This window comes from Stenella coeruleoalba (genome assembly GCF_951394435.1).
Source record: "Stenella coeruleoalba genome assembly, chromosome: 7".
In the NCBI taxonomy this organism is placed as follows: Eukaryota; Metazoa; Chordata; class Mammalia; order Artiodactyla; family Delphinidae; genus Stenella; species Stenella coeruleoalba.
The window spans coordinates 21,804,126-21,821,175 of record NC_137153.1 but is presented as its reverse complement, the minus strand read 5'-3'; the positions used below and the strand labels follow the sequence as shown (position 1 = coordinate 21,821,175).

Genomic DNA, 17,050 nt, shown 5'->3' with positions numbered 1-17,050 from the left:
ACTTTCTTACTGATCTCAAGAGAGAGATTATGAGCCCAATTAATGAAGTGTATAGGCTGCCTGAATCTGAATCTTCATTGTTTGAAATCTGAAATGTCAAACTTTTGTTTTTGTTATCTATACAGAAAGTGTTCATTCCCTACAGCAAATCCCAGTTTGTCTCATCAGTTTCTAAGAAGGGGCATATCTACAATCCTACATATAGATTTATAGTATTAGGGCTATAAGTGGTTGGAAAGAATGAAATTTACATCTTGAAATCTCTCTTAGATATTGTCTTTTCTTTCCTTGTCTTTCCTGCCACTTTTTTGGGAGGAGCTGTTGATGATAAGCCAGGTTATCCCCCTTTCATCACGCCAAATATTCTCATTGTTAAGGTGGAATTTCTAGTAGAATGAAGGCACAATGATAGTCCTCCATATTTTAGGCTTTTCTATACTTGTTCATATCAACTTAAATCCCCTCTACATGTTAGCCTTTAAGATGTGTGAGTGTTTATTTTCTTCACATATCCACGGTGTAGACTGTGTCTGAAACTTACTAGATGCCTAATAGATGGGGTTTTTTGATTGAATAAATCAATAAATAAATGATTACTTAGTTCAGAAAAGAATGACAGTCAAATATTTGAACAATATGCCTCTGGTTTATATTCAAGAGCATATGCATGTACCTCAATGCATGACACTGAAAGCTGAAAACTTAGAATTTCTTGGTATTGTGTTTTATAAAATAAAAGATCTATAATTAACAACTTTCATATGTTTCCTTGGAATTGACACTCCCATAAAGGGAGACTGGGAGATAGAAGAGGAGTAGAAGGAATACAGTCACTCCTGTTGGCCAGTTATATGTCTTGCTCTCAACTGTAAATGGTCCTTTTACATGAGCTTACTTAGTAAGCATTTACTTTGTAAATTAAAAAAAACCCTAAATGTTAAAAACTGGATTCATGATTCTTTGTTTATAATCCTTATTTTACCTGAAAGACTAAACAAAAATAAAAAGGGTAATAAAATATGGAATGTTGTTTCAGGTTTACTAGAATCTGATGCATAGAACCACACGTTTTAATAATATAGTGGGTTTTATTTACCTACATTTCTAGAATTATTAGATATACTCCTGCATGTCAACTTCCAATAATACTAACATTTCTCACCTTGAAAATTTTAGCTTAAAATGTTAAGATAAGAGACATTAACCGTACTTCATTCAATTTTCCATAAATTTCCAGAGTATGGAAAAGGAAAAGTATATTGAACTGTTCATTGTTGCTGATGATAACATGGTAAGTTTTCAGAGAAACATTTGCTCCCCATTCATTCTTATAAAACTATAGTTGTGATTTTTAACAAAGAGAAAGTAGTATTTCAATCAGAATTCCATTCCAGGTTCCATGTTCTGTTTTTAGCTTCCCCAAACAGGCATATATAAGAGATGATAATGTCCTTTGGCAGTACAGCAGACTAAGCCAAAATAGAACCTCCCTCCACATCATGAACATACGGAACTGATGAACAAATTCAAAAAATTGAAAATATGTTCACCATCTATAGTTGAGCTAAAAAAAACACAGAAAATCTCCAAGTGCTAAAAATGAGGCAGAGAATCTCCATCGAAACAGTAACTAAAATTCAAAGGCATGGTGACACAACACACAGTATACAGAATATATTGCATAAGGCCCAGAGCCACAAAGGGCTGTCCCATCTCTGAAAGGAAACTGGAAAAGCTCTCTAGTGAAACTGCAGAGAGAAAGGAAACGTTTTGTTTGTCTGCCTGTAGCAATGGGCAGGGAAAATGTTATGCATGAGAAAACAAAATCCTAAGCCTGTGTCCTGCACTGATGTGGAGCATGACATACTTTTCTTTAGATACAGAAATGCCACGCCAAGCTTTCAACAAAAAAACTGATCAGAAATTCGGTAAACTGCTAGACTCCAAGTCAAAAATGCCCTATAATCATAATCCAAGGTAAAACTAATCACACGAGGAAGAGTCAACCAACATAATGAAAAGAAGAATGAGCTCTCCAAGAACTGCAAATCATCCAACGATATTTCAGATTATACATCTTACAGCAGAGTATAAAAAGATATACAACAACAACAAAAAACATGGTTACAGGGTAAGAAGGGTTGTTTTTTACATCTCTATTAGAAAATTTTAGGCTAAGCAGGGAAAAAATTCAACAAAAATAGAAAAGATTTGAACCACATAAATATAGGTTTGATCTAATCAATTGATGGATGTATACTGCAACCAGAAAAAAGACAATATGTATTCATTTCAAGTTCAAACAAAACATTTTCAAGAATTAAACTGACATTTTGCCACAAAGGAAGTAAAACAGATAGGAAAGATATATATGGAGAAGATCACCGCTTTTTTTTAACCACAACCAAACTGGAAGGTATAACAAAAAAATTGTTAAACTAGACTACAAAACGAAAATTGATTTGGAAACTAAAAGAAAAATACATTGCCAAATATTAATTGACTAAACAAGTCAAATCTGAAAGTATGAAATATTTATAATAGCAAAAAGAAAACATTAGTTGAGATAAATTTTTCTAGATGCAGGTGGCATAACAGTAATTAGAAGGACATTTATAGACAAACATTTATATTAAAAAAGAAAGAAATTTAATGAATTAAGAGTCTAACTGGAAAAGTTAGAACATAAACACAGAATAAAACCAAAAAAGAGAAGGAAAAATAATTTTAAGAATGAGTAAAATTGATAAAAAGCACAAGACAAAAAGAAACAAAGTCAAATGCTAGTCCCTTGGAAAGATACATGAAATAGAGGAACTTCTGACAATACTTATTAAGACAAAAATAGAAGTACAAATAAAATTAGGAATGAAAGAAAAACATAACTATAAATATAGGAAAGGTTATATGTATATCATTAAAAAATATATGTACAACCTTGTGCCAATAAATTTATGAGTAGAAGAATGTAGTACAATGTTAAGAAGCTGACTTGAGAAGAAATAGGAAACTCCAAAAAGAATGTTACATAGTTTTAAAGTTAAACAAGTAGTCCACAATCTACTGACAAATAACTAGGCTCAGATGAGTTTAAAGACAAATTTTACCAAAATTTATTGTAACAGAAAACCCCATTTTTTATACACTGTTTTCAAGAATAGGAAACATTCTTCACACATTTCATAGTTATTATAACGTTCATATTAGTTATCTACTGCTGTGTAACAAACTACCCAAAACTTAGTGTGGGTCATTTATACAGTTGCAGTAATCTGGTGTTTCCACTGGGCTGGCTGGATGGTGTAACCTGGCCTTAGCCACTTGTCTGGTACATAGTGTTGGGTTTGGCCCACGTGTCCCAAGTAGACAAGCCCGTTCTTCTGGTATTATAGCTGGGCATCAAAACATCATGAGAGACCAGGCTTCAATGTACAAGAGCTTTTCAAGCTTCTGCTTATAGGACACTTATAAATGTCTTATTAACTAAAGTCATATGGCCAAGTCTAGAATCAATGGTTGAGGGAACCACACATCGGTGCAGATACCCGGAAGAGTGATTCCTTAAGGGTCATTACCATAACAACCTATGATGATACTGATAACAAATCCAGACAAGAAAGTAAAATTATAAGCCAATCTCACTTACAAATACGACTGCAAATACCCTAAAAATATTTGCAAACCCAATCCAGCACATATCAAAAGAAAAAGTGTGCATAACAATGAAGGTTTACTCTAGTAATGCAATGGATTTGATGATTAAGAGGACATTTATGGGCCTATCAGGAATAGTTTCAGTAGAATAGTGGCATTTAAATCAATGAGTAGTAAGTTGAGGAGTGGGTAGGAAATGAAAATTAAAGGGATTCTAATGTAATATCTTTGGGGGTATTCAGATATTTAAGATAACAGGCGAGCAATGGAATGTTAACTATAGGATAATTGCAGCATTCAGAAAAGGCATTTTTTAAATTATTATTATAAAAGAAGCTTGACCACTTGCATGTATCTCTACGGGATACCTTATGTTATTATTAAGTGTATTTTATTAGGTCTAAACTGATAATGTTGAGAACAAGTACAAATAGGGAATCCATTTGTAAGAAGAGAACAACATAGAAAATTAGCTGGAGCAGGAAACTGCTTTGTCTTCTTAGCCTTTTCCTGGAGAGAAAGGAGGGGAAACCACAATTTCTTGTCCCTCTCCATCCTATCCCTGGCTCCAGGTCCTTGATTACATGCTCCTTAGTTTGTAGCCACCATGGATACAGGAGTGCGGACAAAGTTGTTTTTTGCAATATAATGGTTGCTGTGGAGCTTTAGTAAGTTTTGTTATGAATATGGACTCTAAAGCACACTTATCAGTTGGTTTAATAAATCAACGTAATGTAATATATTTAATGTGAAGAGGGAACAGAGTCATAAAGAAAACCTTAAAGTAGTGCCAAGGTGAAGCATGACTTTTGAAACTGCTATATCTAGTTACTTTATATAAAACATGTTATTTCTGCATAAGTTGCCCAGATATTTTAGCCCTCTGGAAGGAAAGCCAATGAATTTTTTTCTTCGAAATATCTCATGATGTTGAATTTTTATTCAACTCCTATGATTAATGAGTATTGATTTGATGTCTATATTTCCAGTATCGCAAGAATAATCACCCTAACAAACTGAGGAATCGAGTTTGGGGAACGGTCAATTTTGTCAACATGGTAAGATTTGATACAGTCTGAATCAAGCCAAAAACACAAATGGAAAGAAACTTTTAGGATAGATCTCTGCTGGATTTTTGTAGTAATACTGATATTAAGACAGCCCAAAACATAACAGTTCACCAAGTAGTCTAGCAAAATTCCATTGAAAAAAAAATCACAGCAACAAATGCATCATAGCCCTAAGTTTTTGGTTTTCTAAGTAAATGACACTTAATATTTACATAAGTTTCAAATATTGGTCACTATCACAAAATTTATAAAGCAATGTACAAAGATTTGAATACCCATCATGAGTAGATCAAATCCACTATTTTAAATCACTCTTCCATGACCTCTGCATAGCAAAAAGTCTTTCAAGCTATAATTTATTGCCCATGTTTAGACAGAGAAATCAGGGGAAATATTTCTGTAAAATTCGCTAAAATGATTAATTCGTCTAACATGAAATGAACTAGTATCCTGTCAAAGAAGCAAGACTGTGAATTATACACATCTTTTTAAAGCTGACTCCTTCCGACCAGCTCCATTACCAGGATAAAGAGGCCCCAAAGAAAGACACTGTAAGAAATCGCTCCTTTAGATCAGTGGTTTTTGCATTCACCAGCTGAAGGACATTTGATCTTTTTCTAGTTTTTCACTAGGATGTTTGGGGCCTGAATCAGACCTGAGTGCACTGAATTCCCAGGGTAGATGAGGCCACCAGTTTTGCTCCGCAGACGGGGGAAGCCACGGGCTGAACTCTGTTCAAGTTCCGCAGTTGAATGGGCTATGTAGCGTCTCACAGTGAGGGTCCCTGGTCAGACAGGCTGAAGTCTATATTCAGCAATGAGCGGGGCTGCAAATTAAATTCCCTGCTTGGGCACAGCAGGAGAAGCAGCCCTGAAACTGGTAAAGCTCTTTGTTTGCTGCCTTAACTCAAGCTGACCCCAAGTTTCCCAGCTGAATAGGAGTACTGGCTTTGCTTGCAGACTACTGGCTCTGTCTGCCCTTCTCTCAGCTTGAGCACCGCTGGGATGCATATCTTTCAGGTGTTCTCACCAGCCCTTCGGGTCAGATGGGGCTGGAAAACAGTCTCCACAGTGCGCGGGGCTGTCTCAGCCCCCTAGCATGGGCAGGAGGTGGAGGAATTGTTTCAGGGTACTCTCAATTTCCCAAACAGGACTGGAGGGGCTGAGAGCTACCATTAGCCTTGGATATAAATGAATCCCTTTCCTGGGCATAGTGGGGAGCTCCCACACCCAGTACTGGCTTTGCTCTGGGGGTGATCTCAAGTGCTGCTTCTCCTGTTTCTTATATCTTGCAATTGTCTTTATTACTCCTCTAACACTGACCCAAATATAAGACTCTAACTCTCTCCTTGGGGTCCCATCTCCAAGATTGTTGCACATTGCTGAACTTTTACTAAAGATTTTCAGTTCAGACTGGGGGCTCATACCACAAACAATTTAAAGTAGCACAGTCTAAAAGTCCTTGACTCTTCCCGTCATATCTCTTCTTACTGGCCCTTTATCCTCCACACTCATTATTTCACTGCATCCTTTCTCACTTTACTTTCATGTCTTCACCTCTTTTGTCTCAGAAATTCCAAAGTTCTTTCTCAACAACCTTCCAAATATGTATATCCAAACCCATCCAAGCATTCTGTAGATAAAATATGGCTTTATTTTATAGGATATTTTTTCACTAGAAGAGAATACATCCATAGAATAACAAATATTGTTCCCATTTGCACTTGAATCCAGTTTTATGGACCTAAAGCCCACCCACGAATGTAGAGAATTCAAAGGTTAAAAAAATTATCTTGCTTGGTGGGACCTAATTCATAAGGTTTATTCCACAATACGATCAGAGCCAAAAGGAATGGACATCTAGTTAGGTTTGAGATCATGATTTAACTAAAGGTCGGCCTGGTGCTTTGTGACAGCCTGGAGGGGTGGGATAGGGAGGGTGGGAGGGAGGGAGACGCAAGAGGGAAGAGATATGGGAACATATGTATATGTATAACTGATTCACTTTGTTATAAAGCAGAAACTAACACACCATTGTAAAGCAATTATACCCCAATAAAGATGTTAAAAAAAAAAAAGTTTATGAGAACCATAGTTCTCACGGTTATGAAATGACTTAAACTCTTCAACTCTTTTGTCGTGGCATCAAAGTACCTATCAACTAGGTGTTTACAAAAGCAGATGGGAGTAGGGGTGAGAATCCTTGGGCTACAACTATTTCTGTCTGTTTTGAGGCTTTGAGCAATCCCCAATAAGATTTCTTACACAACAAAGTAGTTCCAAAAATCAAACATGGGGAACAAACATGAAAGCTAAGCTATGGGTTTTTGAAAACAATATCAACTTTCTAATCTGCTACAGAACAAACTCATGACCTAAGTAGAGAGATGAATAAAGAACATTCATTCCATTATGTGCCACTGTTCATAAATTCATATTTTCAGGTCAGGTATAATCTCAGAGCTTTAGTAAATTATTTATTTTAGACATATCCTGAGCCCAGTGTATGTAAGGATTATAATAGTTCAAGGAGAATCAGGTGTTTTTGGTCAAGTTTCTTTGTTGGTCACGGCAATTCACCCAGTATTCTGGACGATTCAACTCTACATTCTGCTTCAATACAACTGTTTGTAAAATGAGGTCTAAACTTTTGCTTATGTACTTCATGCATTAAAATTACTTTTTTTAATGTAAAGGAATATAGCCATGATAAAGGATCCTTCTGCAACTTGACATTGTGAAAAATTATTTCTCCTTTGAACAGATTTATAAAACCTTGGACATTCAAGTGACATTAGTTGGCCTTGAAATATGGACAAATGGAGACAAAATAGGTATAGATTCTAAAATAGAAACAACCTTATTACGTTTTTCGGCTTGGCAAGAAATAATCCTTTAAAAGAGGAAGAATTTTGATCATGTTATGTTACTCAGGTATGTCGCTGCTCTATTTTCCTGCACATCTTAGGTGGATTATTAAAAAAGAAAACAAAACAAATAAACCAAAATACTTTTTAAAGCAGCTGATTTTTGGATAAAAGCCACAGGAACAAAAATGTTATGTGTAGCTATACAGAACATTTCCAGGTGAGCTTGTAAATAACCTTTCTTCCTAATAATGATTAATATCAGAAATGAAAACCCTGAAATATTCATGTTGCTGGGCAGAGTTGAAAATGTCATTAGGTAAGCAAAGCACCCTTAGAATCCATTTACTTTACTTATCAGCATCCAATTTGAACTCTCTTCAGCCTTCCACGCCATGCCATTTCAACACTGCACCGAAACCCACCTTTCTGAGAAAGCACTTCATTTTCTGGACATTTTCCCTCAACAGAGTGTGCGCATCCAGACCAGCTCTTCAAGAGCATCTATACTTAAGATAACAGATTATTAATCTGATAAATTAAACCTGCCACAGCTTTAATGTTCCTAAGTAAAGGGTTGGATTTTTCTGTAATACTAGGTCATTAATTCCTTAAAAGGGGGGCTATTTTTACCACTTTGTCATTCAAAATACCTAGTACACTATTCAGCCTATAGGAAAATGATAAATTATGGTGGAACTGATCTGACATCAACTTTGTGTTTCACATAGTCCTGTCACCATAAGGAATGTTAAATTAGGGAAGAACAAATTTGAAGCAGTGGAGTCTTTTAGCATCTCTTTTGATGTCCTTAAAGCTACTCTATAAGAGTGGTATCCACTTTAACTATTTCATCTACCTATATTACCAGTATTTCTCCTAAAGTCTACAAACATAGCCTGCAAATATGCTTTCTATCGTTATCTAAATGTTAACTTTCAGTCTGAACTCAGAACTGTGAAGCTTCCAATGCCCATAGTCAGAGGTCAGGTTCAGCCCTTTGGCAGACTGATGAGTGAACCAGACCTCCAAATATCATTTCTGATTTTCATATCCAGGATGGTCCACAACACGTATCTCCAGGGGAGTAGTGGTTGGGTTCAGATATTCACGTACTACTGTGCCCCAAAGTTATGGAGATACAGTAAAATATTATCATGACCTTCACAGCAGGCAAGATTAGCTCTATTTGCCTATTCCTTGGATGTATGTCTTAAAATACTTAATAAATTAGCCTAGGAAAATTAACTTGGTATAAGTAGACAATCTTTTACTTCCATGTGTGTCTCTTACTCTGAGCAGTAGCTTCACCACCAATAGTATGTCTACAAATAGAGATATGGGGGAGTGCTACTAAATGACTTTAAAATGTAGGGACAGAAACATATCAGTAGTGAAGAAAGAAATACAGCATATCTCCTTGATCAGAAAAGTTAAACACTGAAAGGGGTCATCTAGCCTGACTAGCTTTCTTGTATTTGAACCGTCTCTATTATACTCTACGTACGGCCCTTCAGCCTATGATAGTTCTTTTTAAAGTGGTCCAACTCTAAATATTCTTCTTGAAAGCATATGAAATTTGGCTCCCTTTAATATACACATGTACATCTGTCTTTTTAGATAACCCAGGAATAGACCTGTTTTCACATGACAAGTGTTTTAAATGTTTGATTATACTTATCAAATCCTCTATGAGTTTCTACGGTTGATTAATTTTTTTGTTTTAATTTTCCACCACGGCAAATTAATCGTGGTGTTGAGTCCATTCACTATGTTGCATTTTACCCTCTGAACACTTTAAACTTTTTTGGTCTTTTAAGTGGTGTTATCCAAAGTTGAGTGTAGGGCAAACTAAAGTCAAGTCAAATGGACTCTGACCTTATTATTATTTTTGGGGGGAAAGTACTCTTTTATGATTTCAACTCAAGACTACATTGACTTTCTCAATGCCTCTAAAATACCACAGGTTTAAAATGAGCTTCATATCAACCAAGGTCATCCTCAATTCCAGAACTCCAGTGCCAAGGCACTAGCATTGGGGGGGTTCACGGCACTTCAGTGTTTGTGTTAACTGAACTACGAGTTTATTTATATCTCGTTCATAGTGGAAAGTGGCTCTAAGCACATGCACAAGGAACTTCCTATTCAGGGGGTATATGCCTGCCCTATTATTCCTCCAGTGTCGTTAAGGTGGGCTGTGTTTTATTTATGTTGTATTACTTAATCAAAATGCTTACCTTAGATTTCTGTAATCTTCTGTGTCCTATTGAAAGGGACCATGTATGCATCCTGTCATACATTCCCACCAAAATGTCACGATGAAACTGTCATGTTTCCGTTATTAAATGGGAAATGTTTTATTAAAAACTATAGATAAATAATGAAGATAAACCAGTGTTTTCCGAGTTTATATGAATGTCATACACAAATTAACCTACAAAGATTAGGAAATCTCTTTTGCATATTAAATATAGTTATTTATAAGGACACGTGATGTACATAAAACTTGATGGCTGGTTTAGCAAGTAAGGATAATTGTTCTTATGTGGAAAATATCATACGTAGATGGCTTTACCATTCACTTTCAAAAAGCCTAAAACCTACATACTGCTGACTCCCCTTGTTTACCTGATCCTTTCCCAAGTCACTACACTTCTAGTAAATGCTGCCCAAATAACACTAAGACATTCTTTAAGATATCAAGGTTTGAAAGGAAAAAAAAAAAAAAGGATATGCACAAAGACTATGAAAATACATTACAAAATTTGTTTAAAAAAAAAAGATATCAAGGTTTGGGTTGATTTCCTATAGTGTCTCTGCCTAATTGTTGTTATGCTTAAGCAAGTCTTGTAAGACCTTGAACTTAAAAGCCAGTACTTATTAAAATGGCTACCTGATTTATTATTCCTATGGTTCTTTTTATGATTACGCCTTTGCCCATGGTATTTTAGAAACAAAATTTTGCATAGTAGAGTCAAATTAATCTAATATAGGCTGTCCACTCCAACTATGACAGTATAACCCATCCAGGACACATTTTAAATGTCATATGAGTAAGATGAAATCACCAAATTAGGGGTGTTTTACTTTTACAGTAACCTGATATCCCACCCCTCTTTGGAAATTTAATTTTTTTCATTAATATAGAGATTAAAACATGAAATAGAACTAAGAACAGAGATAACTATCAACTCTGTGTTGGATTTTACATTACTGATCTTCTGACTTTTTTCATAGTGGTAACTGCCTCTTCATGATTGTATAACATTATCGCCTAATGTGAGACTATAAATTGGAAACCCAAAACTCACATATTTTTATTTTTACTCCCTTTGAATATCTAATAATAGAAGACAATCAATAATGTTTATTTTATTGTGTAGGATTTTAATTAATAAATTTGAGCTATTTGTAAAAATGAGTCTATATAAAACCAACAATGACTGCACCAAAAAAAAAAAAAATTTCAAAGTGTTAGTGTTAGAGACATCCAAAAGGTTACTTGTCCAACCTCATTATATAACTGAAGAAACTAAGGTGCAAGAACGGAAGATAACTAAGTCCACGACCTCTTAGATAAAATACTAGTTAACCGGAAGCTAGAAACCAGCTCTCAACCACTAGTTCAAAGCTTTATGTACTGTAGTGTACTATCTTACAGAACTTTCTAATGCACATCTTTTTTGGCATCAGGATCTTTGACCTGTGACCTAAATGCCATTGCAAGCAGAATGGCACATCAGTTGGGGCATGACCTTGGGATGCGGCATGATGATTACCCATGTACCTGTACTTTGGGAAAATGCGTGATGGATAGTGATGGAAGGTGAGGCTTAAACAACATAGAGAATATATTTCAATATTGGGGGAGTGGCTTTGAGTAAAACTCAATATTGTAGGGACATATGGTTATTATCTGGAATTTTCCTGATATCTCCTGGGTAAGAACTCAGTAACTGATATCTAATTTTACATCATTATCTACATAATTAGTAATATTTTGGGGGGACCATAACATCCCACTCAAACGTATCCAAGACTTTAAAAGTCCATCTGTATCCAATCATTGTATCAATAATAATAACAAAGGAGTCAAAACAAAAGGAAGATGGAAGGGAGGCAAGTTTCAGCTTAAAAAGAAATATATCACATTCCTAAGATGTGTAAGAGCGTACTATATATTAACAGTTTGTTTCAGAAAATGTTTATAGAGAACTACTTTGCGCCAGGCACTGTGTTAACTAGTGCTTATTTTTAAAAACTTTGAACACGAGTCAGTCCCTGTATTGAGAAGCTTGTATTCTTGCATGGATGGTAGGCAAATATATAGATTATTTCAAGTGGGGCAAATAAAAAGTGATATGGGAGCAGCAGGCACAATTGGTCGGAACCATGGGCTTCAGGAAGGATATTCTGGAGGATATATAGTCTGAGTATTTTCACTAAAATAGTATGTGTTGGCTGTGTTTCAATAAGACATTTTCTATAATAAAGAGCCCAGCTACTACTCTGCTGTAACAGTGAGACAAGAGTAAAAAAGGTAAATGGACCTTGAGTCTATCATTTACGTATGTTTTTTGTTCTAAATTCTTCACAGAACTTTCATAGCTGTTCTACCACTATGCATTGATATGATTAATCTTTATTTTTAACTCGTCCTACCTCTAGCATTCCTGCACTAAAATTCAGTAAATGCAGCAAAACCCAGTACCAGCAATATCTCAAGGATTACAAGCCAACGTGCATGTTCAATATTCCATTTTCTGATAAGTTAAGTGATTATCCATATTGTGGAAACAAGAGGTTGGACGACGGAGAAGAGTGTGATTGTGGCCCTGTTCAGGTATTTGCAAATGATGTTGCCTTTACATTTACAAAGTGTAACCTCAGCTAGAATCTAGACAGGGATGTAGCCATTAATCAACGATGGTAATTCTTGTAAAGCTTTAAAAACTGTGCTTTAAAAAAAAAAAAGTTGTTGGTGCAGCCTCAATGCAAGGCTTCTTACCAAGTCATGTAATGATCTTGCTGGAGATTCAAAGCATCACATTAGCCTGGTTTATACATTAATTGGCTCCTCTTGTGAGAAGGGCTCATAGGTGTCGTTAAGTCTGATCTCTCATGCACGGTAGGAATCTGTTCTACAAAATCCCTCACAGTCAGTCAATCGAGTTTTACTCAGGGTCTTATGAGGTTAGTCTATATCCCTGTTGACCAGTTCACATTATTAGAAAAGTTAATTGAGCAGAAACCTTCTAAACTTACACATATTCATTGCAGTCTCTGGTACATTTAGAATAAGCCTTGGAGGCATATTTTAAATTAATTCTTATTCTGCTTTTCTCTAACATAGGAGCTTTTTCTTTCAAGAGGTCATCATATAGGTATGTGTCCTAGATAATGACTTCTCACATTATCAAGTGCTCATAAATCACCTGGGCATGTTGTTAAAGTGTGGATTCTGATTCAGTAGGTCTGGAGTGGAACTGAGATCCTATTCCTACCAACCTGCAAGGTTGTCTAAGGCCGCCGGTCCAAGGACCACATTTTAAGTAGCTATTTTCTAGACACTGCACAATTCAAAATTCACTCTGGCTATGAAGAGACTCCAAGATCAGAGCGGAGGCAGCGAAGGTCCAGAGGTTACAGCTTCTATTTTTCAAATGTCTCAGATTAAATGGAAAGAGAATCCTAACTTTGGAAAGTGATGCTTTTGCCTATGTGCATTTTTTGGAATAGTCCTACAGTTTCATTCCAACACTTGAAGTACCTTACATGACAGGATGCAGACAATATTTTGCAGTCTTAACTTTGTTTCAGCAGATAGGGTCTAAGTGTCCATCCTGTTATTATTATCTAACGATGCATTTTGTTAAAAGTTCAGCCATAAATATTTAGCATCTTGAGGACAATATAAAATCAGAAGTTGTATTATCTCACACCCAACATTTAGCATGAGAAGCAGCAGGACTCTTCCAGAGAACAGAAGTCATCAGGAGAATGGAAGGTCACAAACTCCGGGCTTTGTATGCTACCAGTGAGAATCATTAGCTGTGGAGTACTGAAGAGCACAAGGGAAGGAAACAAAGTAAAAGTCCCAAACACCAGTTGCATGCAGTAGTCTTTGTATACATATCATAGTCAAGGACCATGTATTGGATTTAACTCTGAAAAACAATTATGGCTAAATTGCATAGAAGCACCACAAATTAACTCTTCAAACAGGAGCCAAACTACAAACTGCTTCTAATTTTTCATTTTTGATTATTGCCAGGAATGCACTAATCCTTGCTGTGAGGCACACAAATGTATGTTGAAGCCAGGATTTAGTTGTGCAGAAGGAGAATGCTGTGAATCTCGACAGGTAAGATCCTTTGCTAGGACTGGGTTTCTCTGTTTTCAGTTTATTAAGTATACATAGAACCAAAGAGTCGTCTGGCCACTGAATGACCTTCCACCACTAATCCCAGATTGGAGCTAAGATTGCTCGTACCCAATACAGCCTCTTCTGAGATGCTCAGACTTCTAAATACTAAGCAGTGTTATGGTCTGGGGAGTGGAGAAGCAGGTAAGCAGTGCTTGGACTTTTAGGAGTGGAGTTATACGGCTAACATGATTCTTGCTTTTTTTGTCGATCATTACCAACCTATTTGACCTCAGCTGAGGGGGAAAATGGCATCCCAACAACAGTGAACTGAAAGGGAAAAGGGTTATCCTGGAATTGGAAAGTGACAGTGACTAGTAGCTGGAGATATATTCCTAGGAAAGATGACCAAAAGTCCAAATGCCTCTGTCTAAGGGTTTATTGACACTTCTTTCACGCCACTAGATTGCGAACTGACAAAGGAAAGGAAGTGTGTTTTATTCATCTTCAAATTTTTCCAAAACCCAGCACAAATTAAATGCATATTGAATGGCTGAATGAGAGAGAATATTTGCATGTCGTGCCCTCCAGCAGTGAGAGCCTGGGTATGTTTTTAGTTCATCTGAAAAGATCTGATTTATTGGGAGTGGTGATTCCTCATTAGAGTCAGGCGTTCCCAGCTGCGCGTGTACGGTGGGGTGGGGTGTGAGAAAGGCATGTACTAAAGGGATGAAGAAGGCAAGATGAACAAAACATATGCTTCATTTCTCCATTTTATGTCCATTCCAACTCTTCTCAGTGCTGCTCTAATACCAAATTTCAAAAACACCAACTTGTCGTTCCTAAAATCACATAAAAACCAAGAATGCTAATAATTCTCAGTGGAGTGGAGAGGGAAGTCATGATCCATCCTTAAAACTTTTTTAGATAAATTAAATGGGTCAACCTCCTTACTTCCTCCTACTTACTGAACCTTTCCTAACCTATGGATGTCCAAGATTCAATCTATTCATTTTTCTTCAACAGTTGAAAAAAGCAGCGTCTATACGCAGACCAGCAAAAGATGAGTGTCATTTTCCTGAGATGTGTACTGGCCACTCTTCCGGGTGTCCTAAGGACCAATTCCAAATAAATGGATTTCCTTGCAAGAATGCAAAAGGCTACTGCTTCATGGGGAATTGTCCCACCCGGGATGATAGTGCTCTGAAGTGTTTGATAAAGGCGAGAGACAATTACAGTGAATGATTGATAAAGATAACAGCCGTTATTTCTGTTACTGTCCCTTAGGAATCTGGGGACAAGACTGGAGATAATGCCATTTGTGGCAGGTATTACCTGGCACCTTTCTAAATAATACCTTTCATATTCATTGACTTTACCTCTAATATTAATTGACTAGCTCGGTATGTGGGTTAAGGTATGTTTCTTTCTTTTTTATATTCATATTCCTTCCTAAAATATCCTCCCGAGGCAATAGGATAGTTTTTAAGTTATTTAGTTGTCCCATTCTGCTTCACTGCTACATGACACTGAAATTTCAATTATATTAGAAAAGTAAGGCATTTTATGATTTGTCATATTCATGCTTTCAATGTTTTACTTTTATCATACCATTTTTGGGTCCCAGAGGCAAAAGACAGTTCTGATATCTGCTACAAGATGAATAAAATTGGAAATAAATTTGGATACTGCAAACACACGAAACACGTATTAATTCCTTGTGAAGAAAAGTACGTGCCCTCTCAGAGTGTTTTGCAAAATCAGAACAGCTCTTGTTCTGACAGCTGCCAGCCTGTTTTTACTGAGATTAGGAAGAAAGGGAAGCAAGAAGGGAGAGAGCACACATCCCTGATGGAATTAACAGGCATTTATGTTCTGTATTTTGTAACTGAAAGTCATGGAACACAAGGAGGAAAGATGGGAAAGATTTAAGATTCTTAGGAAGAAAGGGAGGAAAAGAAGCTACAAAAAAAAGAGAGAAAGAAGCAAACAGAAGGAGGGCAAAAATAAGTAGAAAAGGGGAGAAGAGGAAAAAAGAAGGAAAGCCATCAGAAGAAAGAAAGGTAGATGCTGAAGTTGAAGACAGAATGGGACAATTGGATGTTAGATCTGATTTTTAAAAAGCATGTGCTGACCCCCACTTCTGGGTTTGTTTCTGACATTTGGCAAGGCTTTCTGTGTGCCCCCAAACAGGATCTGGACTGAAAACAACAATAATAAAAACCTAGAATCAAGTTCAACTTTGCTTCTAAATATAATCCTAAAAATGGGCAGTAGCTTAACTTCTCTCACTTCCAATTGCGGCCTAATCTGTAGGGGGGGTGATTATAATGATAGCAACTTCATAGATTTGTTGTGAGAATCAACTGATGTGCTCCACGCAAGAAAGAGTAAGAAGGAAATCTTAATATCCTGATTCAAGTTATGCTAATTCAAATTACTAATAAGAAATATTCTCCTGTAAACTTGAGCTAATATTGCTTTATGAGAATTACATAGATATCATAAAGAAATACAATCATTTTACATCTTTGTCTACTCATCTCAGTTTCCAGGGTCAGGAAACAGGGTCCAACAGTTTACCCAGCCTCTCCTCTCTGACAAGCCTGGTTTAGAAAAACATGACCGGGCCACTTCACTTCCAACCTAGTCTCTAAAGTTCTATTGTATTTCTGGTCCCAAGTGTGAGAATACTCTTCCTTTCCTTCAGAGGTATCAAATGTGGAAAGATATTCTGCACAGGTGGGCAGCATTCTTCTGTCCTTGGAGAAGAAAAGATCTATCACCTTAAGAAGGCTCTGAAGCAGAATGCCACTGAATGCAAAACTTTTTTTTTATACCACGATTCTAAGGATTTTGGCCTGGTTGCTCCTGGAACAAAATGTGGAGATGGACTGGTAAGATGAGGGCCCTTTGTTTTATTAAAACTGCTTGTCCAGTCACTTAAAACCTCATTGGATCCTATAAATGGTTCCAGAGGGCTTATATATGGGAACACAGAAAAAAACTCTGCAGTATTTTTTTTAATTGAGCAGAGTAGCAATAACACTATAGTAAATATTCATTTTGCTTAATATTTGTTATACAAATTATGAA

At 36.3% G+C, this 17,050-nt stretch overlaps 2 protein-coding genes and 1 long non-coding RNA gene across 4 annotated transcripts in view; 2 read left to right on the top strand and 1 right to left on the bottom strand.

Moving 5' to 3' along the window:
* The window catches only part of LOC307189354 (ADAM DEC1-like), a 76,737-nt gene extending 61,480 nt beyond the window's left edge, over positions 1–15,257 (top strand). The window contains exons 13-14 of the mRNA XM_079927371.1: positions 13,865–13,954; positions 14,981–15,257. Of these exons, the coding sequence (XP_079783497.1) occupies positions 13,865–13,954; positions 14,981–15,199 (309 nt within the window). The 3' untranslated portion in view covers positions 15,200–15,257. The remainder of the gene's footprint in view (positions 1–13,864; positions 13,955–14,980) is intronic.
* LOC307189356 overlaps positions 1–17,050 on the bottom strand; it is a 273,604-nt gene that overhangs the window by 105,705 nt on the left and 150,849 nt on the right. The window lies entirely within an intron of this gene.
* Positions 1,092–8,610, top strand: LOC307189355 (disintegrin and metalloproteinase domain-containing protein 7-like). Its single transcript, XM_079927372.1, has 3 exons — positions 1,092–1,291; positions 4,644–4,712; positions 7,488–8,610. Exons 1-3 carry the CDS (start codon positions 1,241–1,243, stop codon positions 7,620–7,622), a joined length of 255 nt encoding a protein of 84 aa, XP_079783498.1. The 5' UTR covers positions 1,092–1,240; the 3' UTR covers positions 7,623–8,610.